The sequence below is a fragment of the Zootermopsis nevadensis genome, unplaced genomic scaffold, assembly GCF_977971745.1.
Source record: "Zootermopsis nevadensis isolate Lab colony 2312 unplaced genomic scaffold, Znev_1.0 Znev_ptg000003l, whole genome shotgun sequence".
NCBI classification, from domain to species: domain Eukaryota; kingdom Metazoa; phylum Arthropoda; class Insecta; order Blattodea; family Termopsidae; genus Zootermopsis; species Zootermopsis nevadensis.
The window spans coordinates 4,900,459-4,926,827 of record NW_028259135.1 but is presented as its reverse complement, the minus strand read 5'-3'; the positions used below and the strand labels follow the sequence as shown (position 1 = coordinate 4,926,827).

At 37.2% G+C, this 26,369-nt stretch overlaps 2 protein-coding genes across 4 annotated transcripts in view; both read right to left on the bottom strand.

Annotated features, from left to right (window-relative positions):
• Window positions 1-4,356, bottom strand: part of LOC110839557 (uncharacterized) — a 39,245-nt gene extending 34,889 nt beyond the window's left edge. Inside the window, exon 1 of one of the 3 annotated variants that reach the window (XM_087340373.1) lies at window positions 3,663-4,356. In XM_087340373.1, coding sequence (XP_087196499.1) covers window positions 3,663-3,668 — 6 coding nt within the window. In that variant the 5' untranslated portion in view covers window positions 3,669-4,356. Of the gene's footprint in view, window positions 1-866; window positions 2,254-3,511; window positions 3,638-3,662 lie in introns of those variants that run through there. The other 2 variants (XM_087340377.1, XM_087340375.1) reach the window with 2 other exon arrangements.
• A 1,371-nt stretch (window positions 4,357-5,727) lies between these two features.
• Window positions 5,728-26,275, bottom strand: LOC110839554 (lipid scramblase CLPTM1L). Its single transcript, XM_022083872.2, has 11 exons — window positions 25,874-26,275; window positions 23,024-23,124; window positions 20,757-20,979; window positions 19,125-19,273; window positions 15,460-15,603; window positions 13,986-14,127; window positions 12,168-12,356; window positions 11,504-11,718; window positions 10,709-10,844; window positions 8,312-8,427; window positions 5,728-7,000 (listed from the first exon to the last, which is right to left on the bottom strand). Exons 1-11 carry the CDS (start codon window positions 26,027-26,029, stop codon window positions 6,931-6,933), a joined length of 1,641 nt encoding a protein of 546 aa, XP_021939564.1. The 5' UTR covers window positions 26,030-26,275; the 3' UTR covers window positions 5,728-6,930.
• Between the last annotated feature and the right edge of the window lie 94 nt (window positions 26,276-26,369).

Genomic DNA, 26,369 nt, shown 5'->3' with positions numbered 1-26,369 from the left:
CTCTTTAATCGCACGTCACAAGTATAGTTCCCACCCTCGCTCTGCTTGTACTGCTCATTATGTTCTCTGAGTGCCTTAATTCTGAGCCACCAAATAAGGTAAGAGCACCAGTGCCATTCACTGCAATATTCTGTCACAGCTGGCATGGAGATGATACTACCCTATAGCAAGACAATGCTCCCAACATTCTGCCCAGATTCGACTGCAAACCAAACGGATGGCCCATCCGCATCCAGATTCAACTTATGTGATCCCTTCTTTGTCAAAGTGAGCACAGAAATAACTGGAAATTGTTTTACAGTGAAGTGGAATTATAAATGAAGAAACAATGTAATGTGACACATTTGGCATTTTTAATATAAATGATAATTTTCTTGAAACACAACACATTTATTAACTTCTAAAAACCTCATCCAGAATGTGAATGTTTTATGATAAATATTTGAAAATTAATAAGGTTGTGTCTGGTAACATCTGAAAAGTGCTGCACTGCAAATTGGATTTTAGGTTCTCAGGGCACATATTTTCCAAATGCCCTGATGTTCATTTATAGCTAATAAAAAGTATAATATTTTACACACAACACGATACAGAAATTAATTCTCGTTGCACTTCATTAAATACTTATTGAATTTAAAAAGTTTAAAATAAAAGTTGCATATTATGACATCTAAAAATTCGGTTATATGCAAATTTTTTGCACAAACTCCTTCTGAATTGAAAACAAAAAATAAAATTTAAACCCACAATACAAAGTTGCATGGCATGACCGAGAAGGTCATGCCATGCATTCTGCACAAAGAACATAACCCATCTAGCAATGCAAAATGTTTCAGTTGGAGAAAATATACAACCTAGACACTTACTGTTTGTGCTTGACAACACTTGTGCCTATTAGAAAAATGCAGGCAGCAGAATGAATTAGATGAATGGATTTAACACATCCTTATCAACACAAGGAATGTCAACAAAATAAGTACTTTTATAATACGAATAAATGATACCAGAGATATGCTTACACATTATTCACAGATAACTGAGTGATCAGTAAAGTTCAAACTCCATCCTGATATATTTCATAATCTTAAGATAAGAATTTTCCAATTGTAGGTTCTGGTCTGCTTAAATTTATACTGAAACTTGACCATTCTTTAACAGATGGCTTTTAATGTTAACCCTAGGCCAAACCTAACACAATAAAACAGTAAAAGTATATGTTCTCACTCTCCTGCTCTTAAGATATTAGAAATAAATATAGAAGACTTCAGGATTTAATGTTCTCTGTTTCCAAGTATCAGTAACTAACATCTGTACACAGTACTAAAATCTGAGAGATATCATAGTGAACCACATCAAATTTTTTAAAATAAAATTTTTAGACAAGAACATATGAAATAATTTATCTCCCTTCAAAGTATTTTTGTTCATCACATGGTTCAGACTACTTAACACCATTGCTCCATATCATCTTCCTATTTGGTTGGTTACACCACATATATATAAAGTAATAGAGTGGTAATATTTAACACAGAGTATTTAGCCATTAACCTTTAAAGTACCAGGCATTTATATCCTATCCCCAGCTGGTCTAATTTCAATCCTGCAGTTACACTACACCATGCATGTATTTAGATAAAACAATGTATCCTCCTTAAAAACCTACACACAACAATTAAATAAGTACATACTGTTCAGAAAAGTTTAATTTACCATTTGGAACCATTTCTCAACCTGACGCTCTGCAAGATTATTTCTAATTGGAAGGAATGTTAACATATTTATACTTTCCGAGTTCATTAGATTTATATTTTGAAAATACTGCGATACTGTTATTGTGTTTACTAGGAAATGTGAATGCATCATGTAAGCTTCTCTTCTCCCTCTGACAAACAACTGTGGAATTCTTTGTTTCTGCTATATATGCATACAAACAAAAGTTCAACTAACTTTTTCCCCATGAAACAATCTGCCATTTCAGGGTCAATTTTGCTTGGTACAGTTTAGACATACAGAAATGTACAGACCACCATTATGGTCCCCACAACAGTATACACCCTTTGCTTATTGTTTCATGTGATTTATCTCCAGATGTGACAACTGGGATGATGTTGGGCTTGGTTGTCCTCATTGTGTCGCCTTTCCATTTACAGCCATGCACGAACAAGGTTACAAGCAAATTGTCCCCTTAATTGTAAGTAGGCCATTTTACTGTATAAACCTTCTGCATTACAAAACAATTTATGCCAAGAGGCGGTTTTTTTTTAAAAAAAAAGTTCTGCAACTTACATCAGAACGTGTATCCATCCTGTAACTTGTATTAGCATAGTTTGTTATATAACATAGTTTTACACTCAGAACATTATGAGATTCTTAAAAAAAACATTCCTAAGCTACAGAATGGTGTGCTGTACCTCTGTTTCATGTCTCTTGAGCACAATGCTGTGATGCTATTATGACCTCACAGTATCTTATTTGTAAACTAGTTGTAAACTGCCCTAATTATCTATCTACAGCTTGTAACAACATCCTCCACTCTTCTTCCAAGCTTCATAATGGTATCATATGAAGGTGTTAGATAAGGAATGGAATCATTATGCTGCTTTTGCTATGCAAGCCCTCATGTTATATGTGTACTTCAAAAAGTAGCAGAGATTAAAGATTGTTATGTTATATATATTGTGATTCTTCCATGTATCAAAAATATAGGCACAGGCACTTCCCACCTTCCACAGATGATCGTAATTCTGCTTTTCTCTGTGGGGGGGGGGGGGAGGGGCAGTTGAGTTATCAGCATAATGCTAAAGAAAGAAAGGTGGGTTTCTAATAATTAATTTAAAGAAGAAAGATATCTAGTACTGTCCATCATGCACCACTAGCTCCTCAATTAAATCCTCCTTTTGTGCCTCAAACCAGCACTTTGGTAAATTCCATCTCTTCACCTGTGATACTCTGCCACCTGCTTTAATTAATTCACTTGAAATTTGATCAATACCTGGAGGTTTATAACTTTTCATCTTTCCAACTTCATCTAAACTAGGTTCTGGCACTAACAGTTCAACTGTATATATTTTAATGTCTAACATTATCAGTCCCATGAACATCTAAGAGCTGGTTAAAGACATTTTTCCACCTAATCAAAATTTTGATTGGATCTGCAAGTGAATTGCCACTATCATCCTTTATTTCTTAAGTATGAGAAATATTAAAAGTAGTTCATAATTAATTTCACCAAAGGTTTTTTCTGGCGGGGAGAGAAATTAAGTTATTAAGCTTTCAAGTTGTACCTGAAATAGATTTAATACTATCAAAATCTTACAGTAAAGGAATTTGCTGGAGGATATATACTGCTAGCTAATTTTTATTCATTCTCAATAGTCATCTCTCGTTTCTCAATATTAATTAACTTATATGTGTATATATAATAAACGAAGGCACATCAGCGAATATAACGATTAAGAACAACTAAAGTGAATGTGATGCTAATTTATAAAATAAATTGAATATTTTATACTTAGGTATGAAGTAGTGAAGGAAATAAATTGTTGGGCAACTAGTTTCCCACCAAATACTTCAGTAAATTATTGTACAGCATGTAGCAGACTGCGAGCGATTCAATGTCGTTCTAGGCTATATTTAGAAATTATCTATGCTGGAGTCGTTACTTTCATTGGGAACTGTTGGCAGGGAGCGAGATGAATGGCGGAAACGTGCGATAGTTTAGTTCTAAGGCAACGATTCAGTCTTCAGAGCCAGTTATAGCTCATATAGGGCAAGTTGACAGCATACGTGGAGACATCTTGGCACGATTCACAAGAACTACTTTATTATTCCCAAGAAATGTCGACAGTGGTGACAAGCCAATTGATCTTCTGAACCCATCACAAAACAGCTGGAGCATTTGATTGTATGTTTATTTTTATTTTGTTCCAAGGTGGCGTGATAATATCGAAGCGGACCCAAACTTAACTTTTCTTCCATTTTGTCTGTGGGACGATAAGAGCGCTTATCCTACGTGTTATTTTTTAGACATCCATATTGTATCGGGCTATTGGATTTTTCTGGCCCAGGACAAGGGTCGGTGGAGAGCTTTGGTTAATTCGATGATGAACTTTCGGGTTCCCTAAGTCGTCTAGTTAGTTATCCCATATTGTATCGTATTGTGTTTCTTGCAGTGTAATGCCGTATTGCTCTAAAGGGGGGTTCACACGGGAGTCGTGGACCAGGCGAGAACACTACTCTATTTGAGTGGTCACACGACCTGCTTAATAACGCCCGTCTCCAGTTCCCACTTGACTTCGCAAATGCTTCTCGCCTTCAGAGTCACTGTGTTCGAAAATGGCACATGATTGACTTGGTCGTGATCACTCCAACATGCCGGAGTGGTTACGACCGCTGTCTTCAAGGTCGTATACTACCAACTGTGCAACGACCACTAGTTCCCACTCGGTAGTGAGCACGACCTCCGGTCGTTTTGGTCGTGTTCTCGCCCGGTCCACGACTCCGTGTGAACCCCCCTTAAGTGTTGCGCACGTGGATGTACATCTTAAAAGGCGCAAGACTTAAAAAATTCTTCGATTTCCCCAAAATCCGATACTGTGTCACATGCAATATCGTAACATGAGCAGATCTGATTAAATGTAATACATGTGTGTGGGTAATAAAGCAGATTTGAGTGTCCAAAAATGTGGACTGTATTTTTGGTATTGTGAACCACCTACAGGATCATTGTTCAGATGACCAGCACATATTAAGTTTGTTTAGCCACATGACAGACCATGCCATCTGACACAGCTTACACATAGGATGCTGTGACTTCTACACCTGCATCCTGTACATTCCCACATTTTGTGCTATCCAGACTGAGTCCTTGAATATGATGAGCATCAGTTCTTTCATGCATACATATAAGAAAACAGGTATTCAAAGTATTTGGATAAACAACGTAGTTGGGTCAGACTACAAAGCAAGGAGAGGGTCCACAGAGGAACAAACAGAAACTGTGACATCTCAGAAACTGAAAATGTATAAAAAAGTTGTACAAAATATGATTTATTGGTTATTTCAATAAACTAACTATAGAATGAAACACAACAGCAAATTTCTGAATTCAGAAAATAAACGTTTTCTTTATGAATATTTTTCCATTTTCTTAATGACAGCAGTCAGTCCTGGATCTATCAGTGAAAGTATTTCATGTGTATAGGGTTACAAACCTATGGCAAATCTAAAGGTCAGGGATTATGGCAATGGATTGGATGATCACCTGTGGAGATATAAATAAACTATGTCTTAGGTAACTGACAGCCAGGCCTGCAAGTATCCAAGCCAATGACAGCTGGGTGAAAAGAGTGATTACTGTTAATAGTTTATCTGTGTTTACTAACCCCCTTCATTCACGAAAGTTTCTTGCCGTCTGTCAGACCCTAGGGAGTCGGCTTTATTCAAACACACATAATATAATCTGGTCCATAACTCATCTAATTCATCGATGGAATACAAATTTGTAATAATTTTATAACACTTGTTTTTCTAGTAATAACATTCCTACATTTCTGCTGTTGTACCACAGTGGCTGCAGCAAATTCTGAAAGCCGACTTCCCTTTATTTCGTTTTATCAAATTAGTAGCATGTGATCAAGGTGATAGGACGAATGTGCATGCATACTCAGCAAAGTGATTACCCTCTATTCATAATTCTTCACATGTTGAAGAGGAGAGAAGAAATGCTTCCATAACAAACTCAACATTTATTATAATATTATATGCACTTACAAGTTTACTATATTTTAATTTCTATTATAGAATAACTCTGGCATTCAGCCAACATATTGCACCAATATTCACAACTTTATGAAACATTTAATATGGAATGCATGTAGCATAATAATTTAAACAATTAATTTTGCTGTTAACTAGTGATGGCTCATGCCTTATTTTCCTGGTCAGACACCTCTACAACTAAAGGCAAAATAAGTCTGTCAAATTGTGGTAGATTTCAGCATTGTTAAATGTAAAACTAAGAGGTAAAATAAAAGTACAGCTCTCTCACTATACATCATGTAGGCGCTTGGGGGGGGGGGGAGGAGGAGGGGAGGAGAAGGTATACCTCCTACTCATTCCTAACCTCAGCACTAAATAGGGTAGTGGTTAGTGTCACGTTCCAGCCGAGCTTTACCCCCGGGAAAGGACTCTGGTACCCATTTGATAGGAGGCTGGGTGGGCCCCTGAGCCAGTCTGGACACGAAGACTAGAAGAGAAATACTCTGCCCCTGTTGGGGATTGAACCCTGGTCGTCCAGTCTGTAGCCAGTCATTATATTGACTGACCTAACCCAAAGAGGTTCTAGAATGAATTAAACCAATTACCAGTAATACTAAGAGCTTTGTGATATCAACAATACATCAATGCTGATTCACAGTTTTCATGAAATTTTTATCACAACTTATGAAATTTAATTTGAATCTTAATGGAAGAGAAGCAAAACACTTGCTGTAGTCAAATGTTTATTTACCTGACTGGCTGAATGTTATTTTCTTCTGGTAGTTTAGACACCTTCCTCTTTAAAACAGGTACAATTCTAGGAAAACATGCCCTGCCTCGTAAGCTCTCTCCAGAGCCCTCTTCATGCCTCACCACTCCCTGCACCTATAAAATACCTCCTCAACTAGGGCACTTTTTCATTGACAGGACAACATAATAACAAGGCTGCTACTGAAAACACCCTTTTCACATTCTGGAAACCGGAAACAAACTGGAAACATGTTTTTGTGAATTACTCATCACACATCATCTGTAGGCCTATATCATATTCATGCATATATATATGTCAATTTATATGCATGAATTCAGTTAATACGTCAGTTGTAAAACTGCTCCAACTGGCCTAATTGGTGAGCGGTCACCGCTGTTGGCATTACAGACATTCACCCGTCAGTCATTCTTCTTATCCTGTCCTGGCTGGTCCATGGCATCTGTCCGTGACCTATCCACAGGATACAGCCTGCAAGCAAAAACATAAATAGAAAAGAACTGCATAATATTAAAAAATGACTGGAGCGAGTTAGCTCTCTGACTTGTAACTTAAACATTCACAGTGTCAATCTCAGAAAATCCTTCACCCAGCCAGGAAATTATCAGGATTGGACTACAACATATATGAAGACCACTTACTATACCCCCCCCCCCCCCCAACTCCAAACAAAATTTTAATATATTTTCATACAATATAATTTCTACACTTGACAAAAAAATCTACGAGTAAATTAATATAAAAAAAATAAAAAAAGAGAGAGAGAGCAACAAAACAAACAGCTGGAATACTGAAATAACCTTTGTAAAACTTTAGTGGTGTATTCTGCCACAAAAATCAAGTGATTAATATTTTTGAAGTCCAAAACCAGAAGTGATGTAAGTGAACTACTAGTATAATTCCTTGTATTTGTATATACACGTATGTAGATTTTCTCTGCCTTCCATCAATTTCAGTTATTTGTGCCAGATGTCTATTAACCTTTATGGGCTAAAACAGATGTATCTGCCCTGTGGTATGCATTTCTTAGTGGCAAAATTTGACACTATTGTCCTGTTATGTCATGGCATTAGAAAGCTTCATACACTTAGAAGATCAAATACTTTTGTGTTTGAAACGAAACCTATTCTGTCGAAGGAAATGAATTATTAAGCTCTCCAATACAATAATTATTGCATGGAGACATGCATTAGTCTGTAAATGCATCACTTCCACAAATTAACACAATAAATATGTTAGTGATGCTAGCAAATAGAAACTTGCTTTCATGATTGATTGGTAATTCTTACACACATTTAAGGAGACCATATTAACCAGCTTGTGTCATAAGGAATGCCTTCAGAACTTTTGTGGACTCCAAACAGTACAGCAACTTCCCACACGTGTTAAACAGATGACAGGAAGACGAACGTCTCTGAACAGAATGCCAATTATTCCCCTAGTTTAAATTTTTTCATGAGTCTAATTTTGGTTTGTTATTGTCAATCCTACGTATTGAAACTTTGCCAGAATTTCAAAAGACTTATTAGTTTTCTATATATTATGACTTTCTTCTGTATTCTGATATGTAAAGAAGTGAACCTATCTTTACTTTTTCCCCAGAATTTGTTTCTTAAATCATCATAATAAAAAATGTACCAAGGACTTCCTACCTGCATTTGTCTTTCACTGTATCGTCAACAAGTAATGCAGTCGCTCATAAGAAATAAATGGCTAATAGCAACATGCTAATAATTACAGAATGCATGACGCAGTTCAGAAAAAGTAGTAGTTCCTACTTACCACCTCTGGTATAAATAGATGAGAAATACTATGTCATCACGGAAGCAGGCTACTCGGTGAGCAATAGGCATGGTAATGATAAATGCGAAGAGGTCATCAATAAATGTATTGCATGCCTGGAATTAAAGTTTATACTTAAATGAGCATCTCCAGTATTACCACTTAAAAATATAGAGACAAGAAAATCTTGCTGCAGACATTTCTATGATAATTCCTGCATCAATGAAACAAGAAGCATACATGCAGATCATATGCAGAAAATAAACAGTACTTACAAGTCACCAACCATGTTAATAAAAGTAGTGACAACTCACCCTCCTAAAACCCCAAGAAAGTGATGCAGTCATCACAGAACTTGTCACTGTTCATGGAATTTTGGCCCAGAGTGCACCGATAAGCAAACTCATTTAAGCCCCTTCACAGAGGAAGCTGCTAATGCATTCCATGTTTGAGGTGATATCTCATGGCGAGCTTCTGCTCTGAAGAGTTTTGTATTTGTTAGGGATTGTGTGAGAAGAAAAAACTGCAAAATGCAGGAGATATTTCATCATGACTGAAATAAGCCCATCACTTACACAGTAAAGAATTTCTTAACAACCCAGTAAAACTGGCTATGTTCTGTGCTTTATGAACACAATTCGTATGCACTGTCCAGGAAACACTACACAATGGTGCCTTTTTGCATTACCATGAGAATGTGAAGCTACTTTTGAAGGTAACACACGTGGCGATAAGGAAAACGCAACAGTTGCAGTAGCATAGACCAAGAGCATCCATGCTGTTATGCCTGCTGCTACATCTGTTACTGACTGTCAATATTACTTATTTTCAGTCAATGAATCTGTGCACATACTTCAAAAGAAAACTCATGTAAGTAGGAAGAGTTCACAGAAACACAAGAACCATACTGATTTACTTCAGACTGATTTTGCCCTGATGTCCTGTGATGGCAAAAGAAGTAATAGATTCTTTGTGGGCCATGTGACCGAAGTTGACGTAAAGCGTTATGAAATGACATTCCTGACAAAAAGTGACGATAATGACAAAATCTTTGCATTTTGCTCAAATTAAGTTACAACTTCTGTGACCCTATCATAAAGACAGAATGATTTTGTTGTGCACTGCAACAGTAGTGAAATCACACTGTCATGCCGTTACCACAAATACCATTCTGTTACTTTCACAAAACAGTGCTTCTCAACAGTCCATATTGGTTAAAATTAATTCTCATTTATCTCTGCACATAATATAATTTCTGTACTTGTTAGCTGTAAGAAGATACGCTGAATAATTCCTTCAGTGTGTATGAGGACAAACAGCTGGTCCAAATAAAGCAATTTTATCAGTTACTTTTTACATAAAACTATGGTAATACTGTTCAAAACAAAGTCTGAAAGTTGTCCAAATATAGTTAATTTGGTTTTGACAAAAGTGTAATAGAAGTTTTGTTCATGTTTTTATAACAATCTAAATCTTAATTTAAACTTAAAAAACCATCATTCTGTTATGGAACTCCCCTAAATATATATAATGTAAGAAATAAAGAACTTCAATAAAATCAATTCAAGAAACTCCCTGGTAAAGATGGGGTACTTTAGCTTGCATTAATACAAATATCTGTAGCCTCTTCTCAACAGCTGCAACTTGCCACAGTCAAAAGTATATTATATTAATACGTATGACAATTCAGGAGTTCACTTTATTCCCATCTTTAAGTACTGGGTTATCACTGCACTGATTTCATCTTCAGTATAAGTGATACAGTTTAGTGTTGAACCTGCAGTCTTTTCAGTTAGAAATCTGTATCATAACCACCAGACCATCACAGTATAAAAATGATATTTGTACTACACACTAAACTTAAAATTATTTGAAATTCTCTCATCTCATCGACACCCACCACAGTCTGGACAAAATACTATCACCAGTGCATCCAGAACAGATCTGAATTTGGTGGCAACGGTATCTCTGCGTAACTTTGGCTTTCAGAGTTGAGCCAAGTCAGATGTTGAAAATTTCAGAATGTTTCAGCAAACAATGCACTTGAAATCTTCAGGATGAATGGCAACTGCAATGTTTGCCAAGATGTCGGATATTTCTCGCCACTTGAAATGGCTCAACCCTGAAAGCTGATGTTACAAGCTGAATTACTCCTGCTGTCCAATCCATCCTCACCGAACTGTCCTGTCCACAGTAAGAACATGAAGTTATGCTGCATATAACATGGTCCTTAGCCACTGGGATAACCTTCTTACATTTTATATTCACCACTAACCTCAATCTGCAAAGTGTGAACCTTTTAAATCACAGACTAGTCACAATTTCTCCTGCCTGCATTACATACAGTTTACACAGTTGTGAAGTTTATACTGAAGTATCCTGTTCAAACCAGATTACCTTATACATGAAGGCCTTCCAGGGCAAATGAGCCACTGATTTTAGTTTGTAGTTGACAAACAACTGAGGCAACATGAAGAGGAATCCGAAGGCGTACACACCATTCACCAAACTGTGAATACTCCATGAGAGCCAACTGTGAGAAGAAACATTACATTGTTTACCTGTTAGATCTGGTTGTTTGGTTAAGTTAGGTCTGTTGGGTTAGGTTTATTCAGTTTCAGGTAAGGAAATGTAGGTTAGGACAGATGTTTAAATATGAACTGTAAATACTGGAATACTGAATGAGGAAATTATGAAACGTTTAATTCTTAATTTTAAAATTTAAAAGAAATTGATAATTTTAAAACTGTGATTATTTAAAAAATTTGAAAATTCATAAGATTTGTCAATTTTTAAATTTTCAAAATTCAGAAATTTATTTTGTGGGACAAGGCAGATGTTATGTTATGTTCTAAATGCATGCTGCAAAAAATTCATGAGAATATTATATATATTCTGCAGTGGCATGCATTTTCTGAGCTTCTTATTCATAGCACACACATATTTGGACAAAATGTAAAGAAGCATGTGCATAAACAATTATTACAACAGATAAAGTTCATTTCAGTTTAGAAGCCACTTACGAATAGAAGTGTAAATAGCCTAGATAAAGGTATAATAAATCAATTTGACATATTATGTCAAACATCTACTGCTGAGTATATTCTGCCATTTCAAACAAAATTTCGCAAGATGAATACTTTCAAGGCCTGCAGCTTAGTATATATCTTAAGTTAAAGTCACTCTACATACCTCTTATGTGGTTCATAAAGGAGAGAGTATATGGCTCCACCAAAGCAGAGAGGGTAGAGTAGGTAAGAAAGGTACTTCATGCATTCTGCGTCAAACTGTTGTGTCTGCTGCTCTGCTACAGTGGACCCCTTCGACACAAACCTTAGCTTCGGGTAGTAACACAGTTGACTTGGCATCAGTATCTTTATTTGCACAACCTTCTGCATCTTCCAGAACTGAAAGTTGCATGTTATATTACTTTCCTGCGCATTACATCACTGCATCAGTGAGAAGAACAAGAAAAAAAAAGAGTAAAGGATTGGTGTTAACCGGTACTCAGTCAATTGCAAAAGTTGGTCTCCCAGCAGATGAAACATCGAACTGAATCTCACATTGTAATGGCACACAAATAATTAGTTTACCCCAACAGGACCTCTATCCAGGCCACATAAAAATGGCTTCTTTCCCTGCCAAGCAGTTCTGACGTGCGTGTTATATGAACAGCTTGAAATAAGGCTCTCAGCACCAAAGTGGCACAAATGCACATGCAAGTTTTTGTGGGTTATGCCATTTCCCCCTTCCCACTTCTGCTCCATGAAAAAGATATAACATCATTCATGCCTATTACAAGCTTAATTTTAATAAGATGCTTCCATTTTCACAACCACCGGCCAAATATGCTTACCTCTATCACAGTGCCAATGCCTGCAGGCACAAGAACTAAGAGCGACGTACCCTCATCTATCAGGTACAGGAAAACAACTGCCTGGCTAAAAGCTCGCCATGCCACTGTCCGGGTGGACAGACCCGCGAAGCTCTGCTTATGACGCCAAAAGCTCACGTCATTCTTGAATGCCAGGAAATCGAATAAGAGCTGTAAATGAGGTATTCACCAGAATTAATAAACTGACACTGAAAAACAGAGAAAAATTATCTTTTGTTTTACCTCTGATAATGTATAAAATAAAAACAATTCAAGATCACATATACTAAAATTGCGATCACACAAATTACAATAAACGAAGACCAGCAAAATAACAACTAAAATTATTTACCTGAAGCTGTCTAAACAGGGCTGGTAAAAATGCTACAAGTCAGTAAAACAAACAATGACAATGCAGCACAAATTAGGTGTTGTTAGTCTGTAACAAAAACTGACTGAGACGAAGTAGGATTTGATTTTCTCGTTGCAGCGAGTATGGAGATTGCTGCCTTCTATGTTGTAATGCTGTGTAGTCTGGTAGAAGTTTACCAGTGTTTAAGACATCAGACTACATGGCTGTTAACACATAAAAGCATAATGAATTCTTGTCAGGCTACCAGCAGTACCCTGAGGATGAGGATGAAGATGGTTTCGTGAAACATTGGTATTTTCTCCATCAACCACCTTACATGGCTGGTAGCCCAAGAAGAATTCATTATATATAGTCGCCGTGATACAAAATTACTTCTCTGCATACACAACTTTCTTAAATTTCTTGAATTAATGCCAGCAATGGACATTTCACTGTGTTACTGACTAATCTAATGTGTTATTAAAGTAAAGCTGTCCCACTATATGCAATGTAGGCGCTTGAGGGGAGAGAAGGTATAGCTCCTTCTCATTCTTGACCTCAGCACTGGATGGGGGTGATTGGTGAGCATCGTGCTATTAGTAGTTATAATATTTCCCATCCAGATAACATGTAAGAGCAGAAATACTGAAATTAAAATTTAGTTAGGTACTTCAAGTTGGAGATCCAAGAAAGATTTTGTGTTACAACAATTACCTGGTAACAGTATGTCAACATTTGTAGGTTAGAAGATGTAACAGTTAAACAAATATACACAACAACAATTTCAAATGTGAAGAAAAAATCTATCACCCTGAAAATGGAACACTGGTAATCCGCTACAAGATCATTCCAAACCAGAAAATTACAGTTCGCAATCTATCACTCGTCACTGATTGACCCAACACAGGACTTATGCAGTTTTGGGGGAAAAGAGTATCACTTTCATAAGGAAGTTACATAAATAGTGGTATCAAAAATTGTTTTTGGGGGAAAATGTGGCTGAATGAATAGCTCATCAAAATGAGGCTTTCAGCTCCACTCTTTTGCCACAGTTCATCATGCAACTGAGAAAAGTGATTAACATTACTTCAGATTTTACTTCAAATTATGCAGATGTATTGGTAGCTTTGCTTAACAGACATGTGGAGTAAATAATTGTAGTTTATGGTGGGTGGAAAAGAGTCGCATATGGACAAATACAAGGAGATTACAAATGACTGAAATTATGACACCAACTATAAACTTACATCACTTCTGGTTTGGTACTTGAGCCTTAAGTGTAGAAAACGATGTTATATATGACATAGCTCAGCACCTAATATGATAATTTATCATTTATCAGGTTACAGTATAAATAAACATTAAATTCAAGCAGAAGAGAGTGGAAGTTTTAAATACTACAGGTTCAAACAACACACATATCCTGCCCGTTGTTATCCACTACTCACATGGAGAGCTGCAACACAGATTGTGATGCATAACAGATACAGACTGGCATCTGCAAAGATGCTCTTCATCTCATCCACATCTCTCTCGCTGAACCCGAAGGAGAGGAATGATCGTAATGCAGTTCCAACATGAAGATATAATCTGTGAGATAATTATTTCAATGGGATTACTACATATTCTGTTATCCCTCCATAAGACCTCTCACTCACACTCTCTGTGGCGCAGGAAATTCTTTGAAAAGTCGAATGTATACTCGGCTTCTCAAAGAATAGCCCACTTTCTTTATAAAACACAAAAGTTCATCACTGTGTTCCCAAAAGCCTGCCACCAGACTCTATCCCGTGCTAGCTGCATCCAGTTCGCTCCATCGATTCATATCTCCATAAAGCAGTCTTAACGTTATCCTCTCATCTATGCCTAGGTCTTCCCAGTGGTCTCCCTTCAGGCATCCCAACCAATACTCTGTAAACACCCTCCCCTCTCCCATGTACGATGCATGTCCTGCACCCTCAATCTATGTTCCTCCCTCAAAGTGAGAGACCAAGTTTCACACCCATACAGCACAACTGGCAAAATTACACTTTTGTATATATTTATCTTTAGTATTTTTTAATATGTGATGGGAGGACAAAAAGATTTTGGACTGTGTTCCTTTGCATGATTTTTTCTGTGACCAAATATATCAAAGAGTTTTTCTCTTACACCAGTGATCCCCAACGCTGTGCCCGCGGGTGCCATGGCACCCGCCAAGGCTTTTTTCGGTGCCCGCGTCGATACGGAAAGAGGTTATACTGAATAATGAAGGCTGTTCAACCATGAACATTAAAAAATCAAAGCACAGCCCATCTTGACGATTGTTTACGAGCAGCAATATGATCCTACACTCCCAAATTTGAAAAACTGGCCGATGAAATGCAGTGCCAAACATCACACTAACTTCCCACTTGAGTAATAATAATTGTACTTATAAAATACGTATTTTTGATTGCGTGGTTTCTTGTATCGTTAAACGTCATGTTGTTTTGTGTATTATTTGGTGCCCATATCTTATTTGTCCAGAGAAAAGAAAATTTGGCTTTGTTAATTGGTTGGTGCCCGCCATGATCTCATAAACTCTCAAATGTGCCCATAGGCAAAAAAAGGTTGGGGACCACTGTCTTACACTATTGTTAAGATGATTCGTGGCTAATGATTTTAAGCATAATGCATATGACAAAGTCCTTGTTATTTACAGCACAGTTTCATTTCTCTCTTCACCTATGTTTCTTGTGAGGATCCATTTGATGTACCCTGTAGCAACTATTACATAATGTGTGATCCAAGTACATTACTATAAAAAGATAGTACATATAAATCTTGCCAACATATAGCACCATAGCATGGTATACTGTCCTGCCATCTGTTGAATAAACCATCATTTGCATAACCTCGGTTGCATTAGTTGCAATGTCACGTGACATCAAACCAACCTACCTGAGCTGCCCAAAGCTGATGGGAGAATATAAAAGCTTTACGTCTGCAACAGAATGATTGCTTGTAATGTGGATCAGGTCTCGGAGACGACTGTTGAGAATATCGTAATGTACCAGAGGTAGATACTCCATTTCAGATATCACACTGCAACAGAAACCTAGGTTTCAATTGTCTTAGGGGAATCATATATATCACATTCTTATAGCCAACATATTCATCTGACTCACCCAGGATATTATTGACTTTTAGAGGAAGTATTCAAGAACACTATCCAATAACCCTATAAAGAGTACAAAACAATCTCCAACATTTGATATGTAAACAGAACCACTCCACAAATCCTATGAAATGTAACATAAGAGGAATGCGACTCAGGAGGAAATAGGCATAAAATTTTTAAACATCCACTCCTTATATAAAATCATGCATACAAACAAAACTGTTTACACATTAAATAACGCTTTGTGCCAAATGCGTTTTGACCTCAAGAGGTCATCAACAGTGGCAAAAACATGAATTCATTAGTCTGTCTATTAGAATCACACAATTCATGAAATGATGGTTTGTTATAAAGCACTGCAAAAGGTCGCACACACAACCATTACATGTCAGCAACATGTACACATCTTTTTGCAACAACCTGTATGTACAGTTACCACAATTATTCATACATTTAAATCTAGGTACAGGTTCCAACATCAATGTGTTTTGCTCAAGCTGTTCATTTCATGCAGCAGTAAATAAATGTTAAAAATTCCAAGTATTGTCAGAAAGTTAAAATGACTAAATTCATATCCACTTTATTACAATGGTTTACATTTACTTAATGTGTAAACAACTTTTAACATGCACCAAGTAATTTCCATATGTTGTGGAACTGGTTAATGAACTGTTATTAAGATTTTTACTGGAAGTATTGAGCTGTCTACAGATCACACCACAGCACTTTTTCTGAAGCAAACTCCTTTGTGTGAGTTTACCTTCATAGTAAACTGCAAATCCAATTTCTAGAGAAGCACAGTTGTATGTTATTAAACAATAAGTGCTTGGTAACCTGTCAAAATTGGTTCCTCACACTATGTGATCCATCTGTTCCTATATTCGATAGGTGTCGCAAATCTTGTTCAACAGAATTATTTCTGTCAGGAAAACTGCAGACCAAATATATGTGTCAAAACTGTGTTGCAACAAAATTTAATCTCATTGTTCTTGAGATTTAATATACAACCCACTTCTTGTATTTTCTAAGTCAAAAAGCATGCCAAATTAACCATAGAGGGAGCCAGAATTTTACAGCAACCTAAGGATTGGTAGGTGATACTGGAGCACTACACATTGCAATATGTTAGAAACTACAAGTCTCATATTAAGATGAGGGCAACATCAATTGTAGCCCCAAATTTGCTGAGTTTATTATTAGCACAGGATGAACTCCCGTGCTTCCAGATGTGACCAGAGAACTGATAGCACACTACGAGAACTTGGGATGAATACCTTGCGGGGCGATTCAACAGGCCCAGTGACAATGCAATGCCTAACCCAGAGCGTTAAAAACATCAAGAAATGCCAGCTTTAATTAAATGGGTCATACCATGAATTATATGTTTAATAATCACCATTATGTTAGTTGTTTCTAGTAATATGGTGGACGAAGTGGCCATATTTGACAAGAGACTCCACACCCAATCAATGAGAGCCAGTAAGGAGCACTGACTACACCTCGGACACAGACAATGGAACCATTCCAGTGGGAAAGTTACCTGGAGAGACAACATAACATGGTGGAGGACTCCAACCAGCAAGCAGGACTAAAGTGCCATGGATATTATCTCTACCTATCAGGGCAATACCCACATAAACATGATGTAGCAAGAGAACAGAGAGAGAGACATGTACTGTAAACTTTAATTAAGCAATGTAAACTTCATTTAACTAACTGACTAGATGGTTTATGGAACATGAAGGTTCATCACCAAATTAACCAAAGGCCTCCACCGATCCCTGTCCTGGGCCAAGTAAACTCCATTTAGGATATAATATAGTTATGAAAAGAATTGCCAATAAGAACAATTACAGCAACAAATTTATTTCTTTTTAGGGCCAAAGGTGTAATGTACCAGATCCCTGCAACAATTTAGGGAAATTCATAAATGTACAGAACCAGGAAGCAATCTGCTAAGTAGTAGCCAGTGAAGGAAGGAATTTGCTGCACATAGCTGGAGCCATGAATGAGGAATGCAGTACAGTAGGAGCACTGACAAAAACTGCAAATAAAGTACCAAGAAAGCAGAAGAAGAAAGGCACCAAGAACAAACCTGGAGAACAGGCCCTGATCTTGAGATTAGACCAGCTTTTGGCACCAGCAAAGGTAGACCATTTTCCAAAGCCAGCGGGAGAGAGTTGCCTGCCAAACCTTTGCAAACGAGCGCCTGCCTATGCGTGATCGGGACTGAAGAAGACCACCGCGGATATCCAAGCTTTCGTTCTTGCAGCAGCACTTGTCACACTTAGCAGTGAGCTGTGAGACTGCAAGGTTCAAGAAGTCCTTAGACAGCTAGAATAGTTGGGAGATAATATTAAAGTGGGGAAATTGCGTCAGGAATGAAAGAGACACGCTATAAAACTGTGAAGGAAGGAGTGGAGTGTGCCAGTATGTTATTCTTGATACTTTTTAATCAAAGAATCATGCAGATATATCATCTCATGGTGCACAAATATCCCGATTCTCTGTACATACTGCTTCGCTATCCCCACATGACTGGTCATTGTACAAGTGTGAAATAATTCAAATTCGCTTCCCTTCACACAATTCTACAACTGCATAAAATGGTAGTCTGCAATGTTGAATAATTGGGCACTTGAATTCAAGAGTGGTGACCAGCAACAGTAATATGCTGCCAGTGGGATGTGTGTGGCTCAGAATAGCAGTAGCGACTAAGCCTCGTTGCTATATGTAATGTTACAAGATTATAGAAAATGATCAGTCAGACTCATTTTGCAAAAAAAAAGTAATAATGACACCACAATTGCAGGTGTATATTTACATGACTGGAGAAGGTAATTAAAAGCACTCAATATATCAAATGTAATGAAACAGCAGTCTCATTATAAAACAAACTCTTATGTGACATTACTACACTGATGATGCTTAAAAAACTCTTGTAAAAACAGACTTGCTCTTACAGACTGCATTCATTACATTACACTTTCACTGTGCTTATATGTGACTGTAAATATATAAAAAAAAATTTCAAGAAGTTTATAATATGGGATCGTAAATGTTAACCAACACTTAAAAAAAACATTTTAAACTTAGACAGTGAACTCATTGTTCATCCAAATTGAAGTCTTTGTTTTTCAACATGCATCATACTCATCAGATTGCCTCCATATAATTTTCTCTATTCTCACAGCCCAGACAAGCAGTAAAAAAGCCACTGTTACACTAACAATGAAGCTATTAAAACAAGTATAAGAGCACAACAGCGCAATATTCCAGGAAATGCCTGAGAGAGCCGCTTCAGTGACTTTCAAAATGAATGGCAACAATGTTATCTGTGTAGAAAAAGATCTTTCAAACACCATGGACAAGGTGCATAAGCATATTACATTAATTGGTAAACAACCCATCCTTGGAGATTATGGACAAGTACTGCAATACATACATCAGCAAGGGTGCAATTTCAGGAGGCACGTCTCTTCTTGGTATACTGATATCATCAGTAAGGATATTGAATGTAACACGGGACTTGAGGTGAGTCACTCGCTGCGACCGTACATCTAGAGCTGGCCTGCCTTGTGCTCGTTTCTCATCCTGTTGCACAAAGAATAATGCTTGAACTCTACGGCCTTCTATATTCATTCAACGACCGCTTATGGAAGTATGTTACTGATATAATGATGTAAGGCAGAAAAGATTAGTTGGTTCCCACAAACCTTACCCTAACAAACATAAAATTAAAATAAAGTCAGTTGGGTGTACAAAAACAAAATCAGGTCACCTTTATGAGCATTTGCTATCGTATCAAGATTAGCTTCACAGATTAGAATCCTGTAATGTCATATACCTCAAAATGTACTAATAGTGACAATAACTGATATATATGAATTAAGTTCAATGTGCACCTGTTGTTAGTGACATTAGAAACAAAACTGGTAATTTACATGGGTTCAGAGAGGGCTCACAGCCTGTTTTGATTCAAGGCAACAAGAGGGGATAACTTAAAAAATAAGTCATATTACAGCAAGATGGTATGCCACCCCATTTCCATGGACATGTTTAAGATATTTTAGATGTGGTTGGTAGGTTGGACAAACTGCTCCAATTCCTTGGCCTCATTCTTCTCTGGAACTCACCTGCTCAATAAAATTGACAACCTGAGACACAATCTTCAGCTAAATGGTTACTCACCATGGCTCATTAACATGGTTCTGAATTCTAGGGGAAGTAGTTGTCCTGAAGAGGAGAAAAAACCTCTTGCTTTAGTGTTTCTGAAAAGTTCAAATGTATAGGAAACCACTACAACATTTGGACAATATTCAAAACAACACGCTCTTCGGAGTTTACGTACGACAACCAGAAAAGAAAGAAGTAGAGGGCCCATTGTGTCTACAGCATTCCCTGTGAATGCAGGAGAAGCTACATTGGTGAAACAGACAGAGAGCTAACCAAGCGGCTCCATGAGAGGTTCTTGTAGAAAAATCAAAACTTGCCCAGCATTCCTATGACCACAGTGATAGGGCAAGTTAGAATGAAGCTAATATTTTGGAAGTTGAGAATAAACCAGATACAGGAAATGCAAGGCAGTGGCTCATGTGGCATGTCTCACAGATCCAATCAGCCGACCTAGTTTGGAAATTTCTCCAATCTGGAGTCAGTCAGGAGATAATCAACTCTTGAGGAAAGTCAGTTTTTACTTGATAGACTCTTCTGGGTACTCCCATGGCTCTGCTTTAGCACAACACAACAAAGAGGAATATGAACACACACTCATGCCTTTTAAACTGACAGTACCAGTGTTCAAGCACTGCACGCCTGTCACGTAAAAATGAGGCTCTGGTAGCATCCACTGTCAAATCCGCATCAAGAATATGTCATTCTTCCTAACTTACAACATGTTTTCAAAATTACTGATAATCCTTACTTTTGTGAATATGTATTAATGTAGTGCATTCAGTGAACTAATATTCTCCAAATGAACCAGACACCATAACCCACAAATACCAATTATCTGTAATTAAATAATAAAATTATTACTGCATTGAAACTCTCCACTGCCCACACACACTTTCCTTACTTTACTGCTGCCATCACCCCCTAGAAGTCTGAATGTAGTTGCATCAGGAACATGATAATGCGTCAGTACTATCCTTTTATACACTGACAATCGGTCCTGTGCCAGCTTCCAGAAGTCCCACACTTGAGAACCTGGTTGATATTTTGGACGAGGAAATGTGAACAAGTGTAGATACAGACTACCATTTTGTCTTGTGGAGCGGGGGATTCCAATAGTCAGTGTCCTGCAACATTGAAGGGTTTTTGATCAATACTGAGTTGATAATTCAGCAACATTGTTTGGTTTAGGGTAAACAGCAGCAGACATTTAAGCTGAATAGTGCAGTGAGCCAGCATTAACTGTGTGCACGGATGTTGTGAAAATCTGAACACTCGTGTCAATGTGGCACTGGATTTACCAGAACTTTCAGTCTGATGTGGTGCATCATCTAGAGGTGTCATGGGGCTGTTATTCTTTAAAGGGTCATTGACTGGTGCCATGTACCTCAACATGCTTACTCGTTCCTGCCGTTCATTAGCTGTATGGAGATGAGGACATGTGGTATCATCAAACTAGGGCACACCCATATCACCATCATAATGTCAGTATACTGACAACTACACTTTTTTCACCCAATGGATAGGATACAGAGAATCAGCTGAGTAACACCACCTGACTTTTTTCTTGCAGGGTTACTTGCAGGATGTGCAGTACAGCACAAAGCCAGCAAAACTTCAAGGGCTCCAGCAAGAAATTCAACAGTCTTGCGCAGCCACCCTACACAACTTTAGAGGCTGCTTGTCAGTCAGTTGCTCACCATTGTCAACTGTGCCACAAAAGGTAACAGAGGCCATTTTGAATACCTACATCAGATTCAATAATTCACCAAGTTCTGGCACATGTAATGGTTGTCTTTATTTCATCCACTGAATGTGTGTATACATCCTTTTGGGGCAACCTGTCTGTGTGCACGCACGCACACATACATGTATAACATTTGACAGTGAACACATTTAGCTACAACGTTTCTGATGCATAAGAAAATGGACATGATAATCACAAATCCAAAATGTACTACACATAAAAATGAGCACATTCTTTTCGTAGCAGGTGTCGTCAGAGTCGAAGGATACCATGTCATTGATAAAATAAACTGTACTGGTATTGTGAATGTAGTGGACTGTATTCTGAAAAATTTACACACTGAATTCTACAGTGGAATATACTGAACTCTGGCATAACACATACAGGCATCAGTTGGTTCTGATCATCTGCTGTAACTGCAGGTTTGACCTTCCTGAATGCTGTCACAGACACACTCCTTGCCACAACAGCTGCAGAGCAAACTGATACATACACAGTGGGGTGTTAATTGCAAGAACTAAAAGAATACTTACAAGTTTATACTTGCAAATAAATGATTACAAGATATCCGTCTTCTGGGTTATTGCGCTGTGTAGTCTGGTCGATGTTAACCAACGTTTCAGAGGTCATACTGCCTCCGTCATCAGGCAGTATGACCTCTGAAACGTTGGTTAACATCGACCAGACTACACAGCGCAATAACCCAGAAGACGGATATCTTCATACTCACCGCTGTGAGAACCTCAAGTCTTACAAATGATTACAAATTCAGACAAAAGGATACATCTGCTAGTCAAAACCGTAACTTAGTACTCATGAATTAACAAAGGTCTCATAATCATTGCTGTTCAATTCAGAAATGAAAACAGAGAGATTATGTTTTTGCACCCAGACTGGCAAAACTGTACTTTTGTATATTTTGATCTTTATTTTTTTATATGAGAACAGAGGTCAAAAGATTTTGGACAATGATAGCAAGCATTCCTTGAGTTTAATCTGCTCTTGATTTCATCATGAATGTTATTCTGACTTGAATTTTGTCACATTTTCAAATGATTCATTAGCTATCTTTATACTCTGGTTCTGTCCTGAATTCTGATGTGGAGACATGATCACATACGTTGCCTTTTCCACATTTATTTCTAGACCAACATCCCTACTAGACCTTAAGAATATTTTGTGTTCACTTTTATAGTATTTATATTATGCCTAACAGAGTAATGTCATCAGCGTAGACCAAAAGGTGCTGTGTCCCATTCAATTCCAAACTTCCCTCATTTTCTTGGACTTTCCTGATGCCATATTCTGAGGAAAAATTGAAAAGCAACAGCCAACAGCTACTTCGGTGAAAGCCTGGAAAGGAATGAATTAAGCACTCTCTATGTACAGCAAACACATAAAATTTTATAACAATTCATGCTTACTTTTCAGATGGAGAATTGTAATCAAAATCTGGTTGGACATCAACTAGCGTCACATCATTTTGTACTCTGGGAACTGGCTTCACTGAAGTAAATAACACCAACTGAAACATGTAAATATCAGTTCATCAAATAAGTATAAAGTAAAAATTAACTGTCTTCATGCATACAGGAAGCCAAGTCAGTGGACAGAACAGAGTCTGAGATGTGCATCTGGACCACTCCATGGAAATACCTCTTCCCCTGCCAACCCTTTCCTTCCTCACCCTCCTGCCCGCCAGGAAGTGGGCGGTGTAACAAGTAGCTCATTCTTGTCAGAGCTTAAACACTTGATAGGAACATCCCTTTGGTTAAATTCTATTTCATTCTAAATTCGCTTTTGGTTATCACTTAAGCAACCTATAGCTGATAACAATTTTATCTTGTTTTATTACCAGATAATAACATTTCATTAACTTGTAAAGGCAGTTGCACTTGTACTTGTGTTTCCATGAATATAATGGCATATGATCTTCTGTTCATACTGACATGCCACTCCCTCCAACTCTAATAATTATGTGGCAGGGAACTTGCTTGGATTCCACGTGCATTACACAGAAAACATTTAAACTTTTTGTTATGTGATGCCTCCTTTGTTATAATATTGCAAGATACATAAAACGACTCAAATAAATTGAAGGTGCTAAAAACAAACCTGGCCTACATTCATGCAAATTCCAATTTTCTGTTGCAGTCTATAACAAGGTTGAAAAATACCAAAAATTTGTTTTCAAAAACAATCACAGAAATCAAAGACATTCAAGAAAAACTGAAAGAAAACCAATGGCTTGAAATCAGATACAATATAAAAAAATCCACTCATGTTTCACAAAGAATGAATGCTTTAAAATCATGTGCAAAATTTCACGTGGATCAGAGGAGGAAAGACCCGATCAATTATGAAGACCTAAAAGACTTGAGAGCTAATCTCAATCACAGCTCCAGTGACTGAGTTTAGTTCATTCTGATGTACCCTATAGAACAGGAGCCCCATTAACTACACCTGAATACAAGGACAGATCCAGTCCTTGAAACACTGTGTACATTTAAACATCAGATGATAGACAAGTCCTAACACCCAACAATCCAGATCAGTGCTTCAATTTTTTTTTAAAATACTGAAGACTTCTGGTTAAATTTTTTTGCATGCACGGGCACTTCTCTCAAAATATTTTCAACTTCTTACAGCACAAGCTTCACTTAAGGCGATGTTTATGAGATCCAGGTCCCTCTGCCAGGCATTGTTATGGCTATTTCTTTAAAAGACTTTTGGGCCTTGATGGTAGACCGTTGAAAACTTTGATGCTGGCATAATATGTGCTATTCTTAAAACATGAGAAGTTGGCAATTGGCCTATGAAGCCGATTCCTATTCCTTGTATTGACACTGTGTATAGAAGTTTGTTAATGAGAATATGTATTCACATGGAAGAGCAAAGACCTCTGTCCCTTAAACAGACTTCTACATGAATTTCTGGGTTTGATACCAGCCATTAATCTAACAATTTTCTTTTGCATACTAAATATTTTTTTGCTGATAGATGAATTACCCCCCAAAATTACTCTATACTTCATTACTGAGTGAAATTTGGCAAACTGAACTGATCTGAGTGACAGTGTTGCAGACATGCAACACACATCTAACTGCATAACATCCCCACTTACCTCAAGAATCAGTTTATCAATACAATTTGTCCAATTTAGGCCCTTATCAGTTTGTAAACACAGGAATTTCATATTTCCTGACTCTTCTATTACTTTCCATTATAACCAGTGCTTAAAGCATATTGTGGTGAGTTATTTGTTATAAATTTCATTATATTTGTTTCATCTAGATTTAGGGCCATCTTGTTAGCATTCAACCATTTATTCATATGAGAGAAAACCATATTTGATGTTGCAGAGAAATTATCAAAAACATTCTTAGAAATTATGATACTTTTGCCATCAGCAAATATAATGAATTTTCTTAAGGTACTTATTATTGGAGGAAGGTCATTTGTGTATATTATGAAAAACAAGGGCCTTAGAATTGAACCCTGGGTAACTCCATGTTCTACTGTTCCCCAGTTTGAGATATCTCGTACAATGTAAAGATGCCTCTTCTTACGAGACTTATGAAGTAACAATGAAAGACAGTGGAAAATAAAATTGTTTTCCAAAGAGACAGTGAAGTGGTGACATCTAATATGTTGGCCAGAAAGCCAGAAGAGGAATTCACTGTCCTACTGCAAAACCAGAGCTGAACTTGAGGGCAACAACCAACTGGGTCCCCTTGTGAAAACGAGGAAATATAGACTTAAAACCTTACATACTGTGCAGTGTATTGATATATAAAATCATGCATACAAACAAAACTGTTTACACATTAAATAACACTTTGGCACAAAGTGTTATTTAATGTGTAAACAGTTTTATTTGTCTGCATGATTTTATATAGAGGAAATATAGAACCGAACTGAGGAAAGTAGACCGAGGGGTTTGGACATGCTACAAGAATGGATAAGCATAGAATACTAAGAAGGATATTAGCAATGAAGCTGAGTGGAACAATACCCAGGAGCAGACTACTCACACAATGGGTAGACCGAGTTATGAGAGAATATAAATAATTGAGGCATTCTATAAATTTCAAAAATATAACAATGCAAATTTCCCAAGCATGACAACTGAAATGTAAAATTAATGTTTTTGCAATGTGTAAGAACTGACTTCTGTGACAAACAGCAGTGGTAGTAAACTAAAGCATAAAATTCTTAAAAATACTAACAGCTCAAAATAATAATTGTGGCAAAATTATGAATAATCAACTAACCTGCAAATTGGGCTTTCTGTGCAAGAAGGATTTAAAACACACCTCTCCTATATTGCATTGTGGGGGTACAAATAACGCAGCTATTGCCCAAACTGAGTATCCAACATATGCAACAAATATCCCTGACAAGATAAAAGAAATCGATGGCCACTTCATTATGTGCTAAAATTAAGCCAATTTTTAGAAATTTGAACGCCGATACTTTTTACGATAGTAGTCCCCGCAAGCAAACCCAACCGAAAATAAATTCAGATGTTTAACACAAATGACACGTCATTAAACATAGTAAACGAAGAGCGCGTACATATTGATCTTGCTGCCGCTGCTGTTTTCAGAAACTGAAACAGAAATATGGCAAATTGCCAGCATACGTTGTGACATCTTGGAACCATTTTCTAAGAACTACTATTACACGAACTCATCATAGATGTCGCAAAAGGTCTGGCAGCGCCTGAATTAATTTCGGAGCAACATCATTGTTAATGTCTAGTATGTT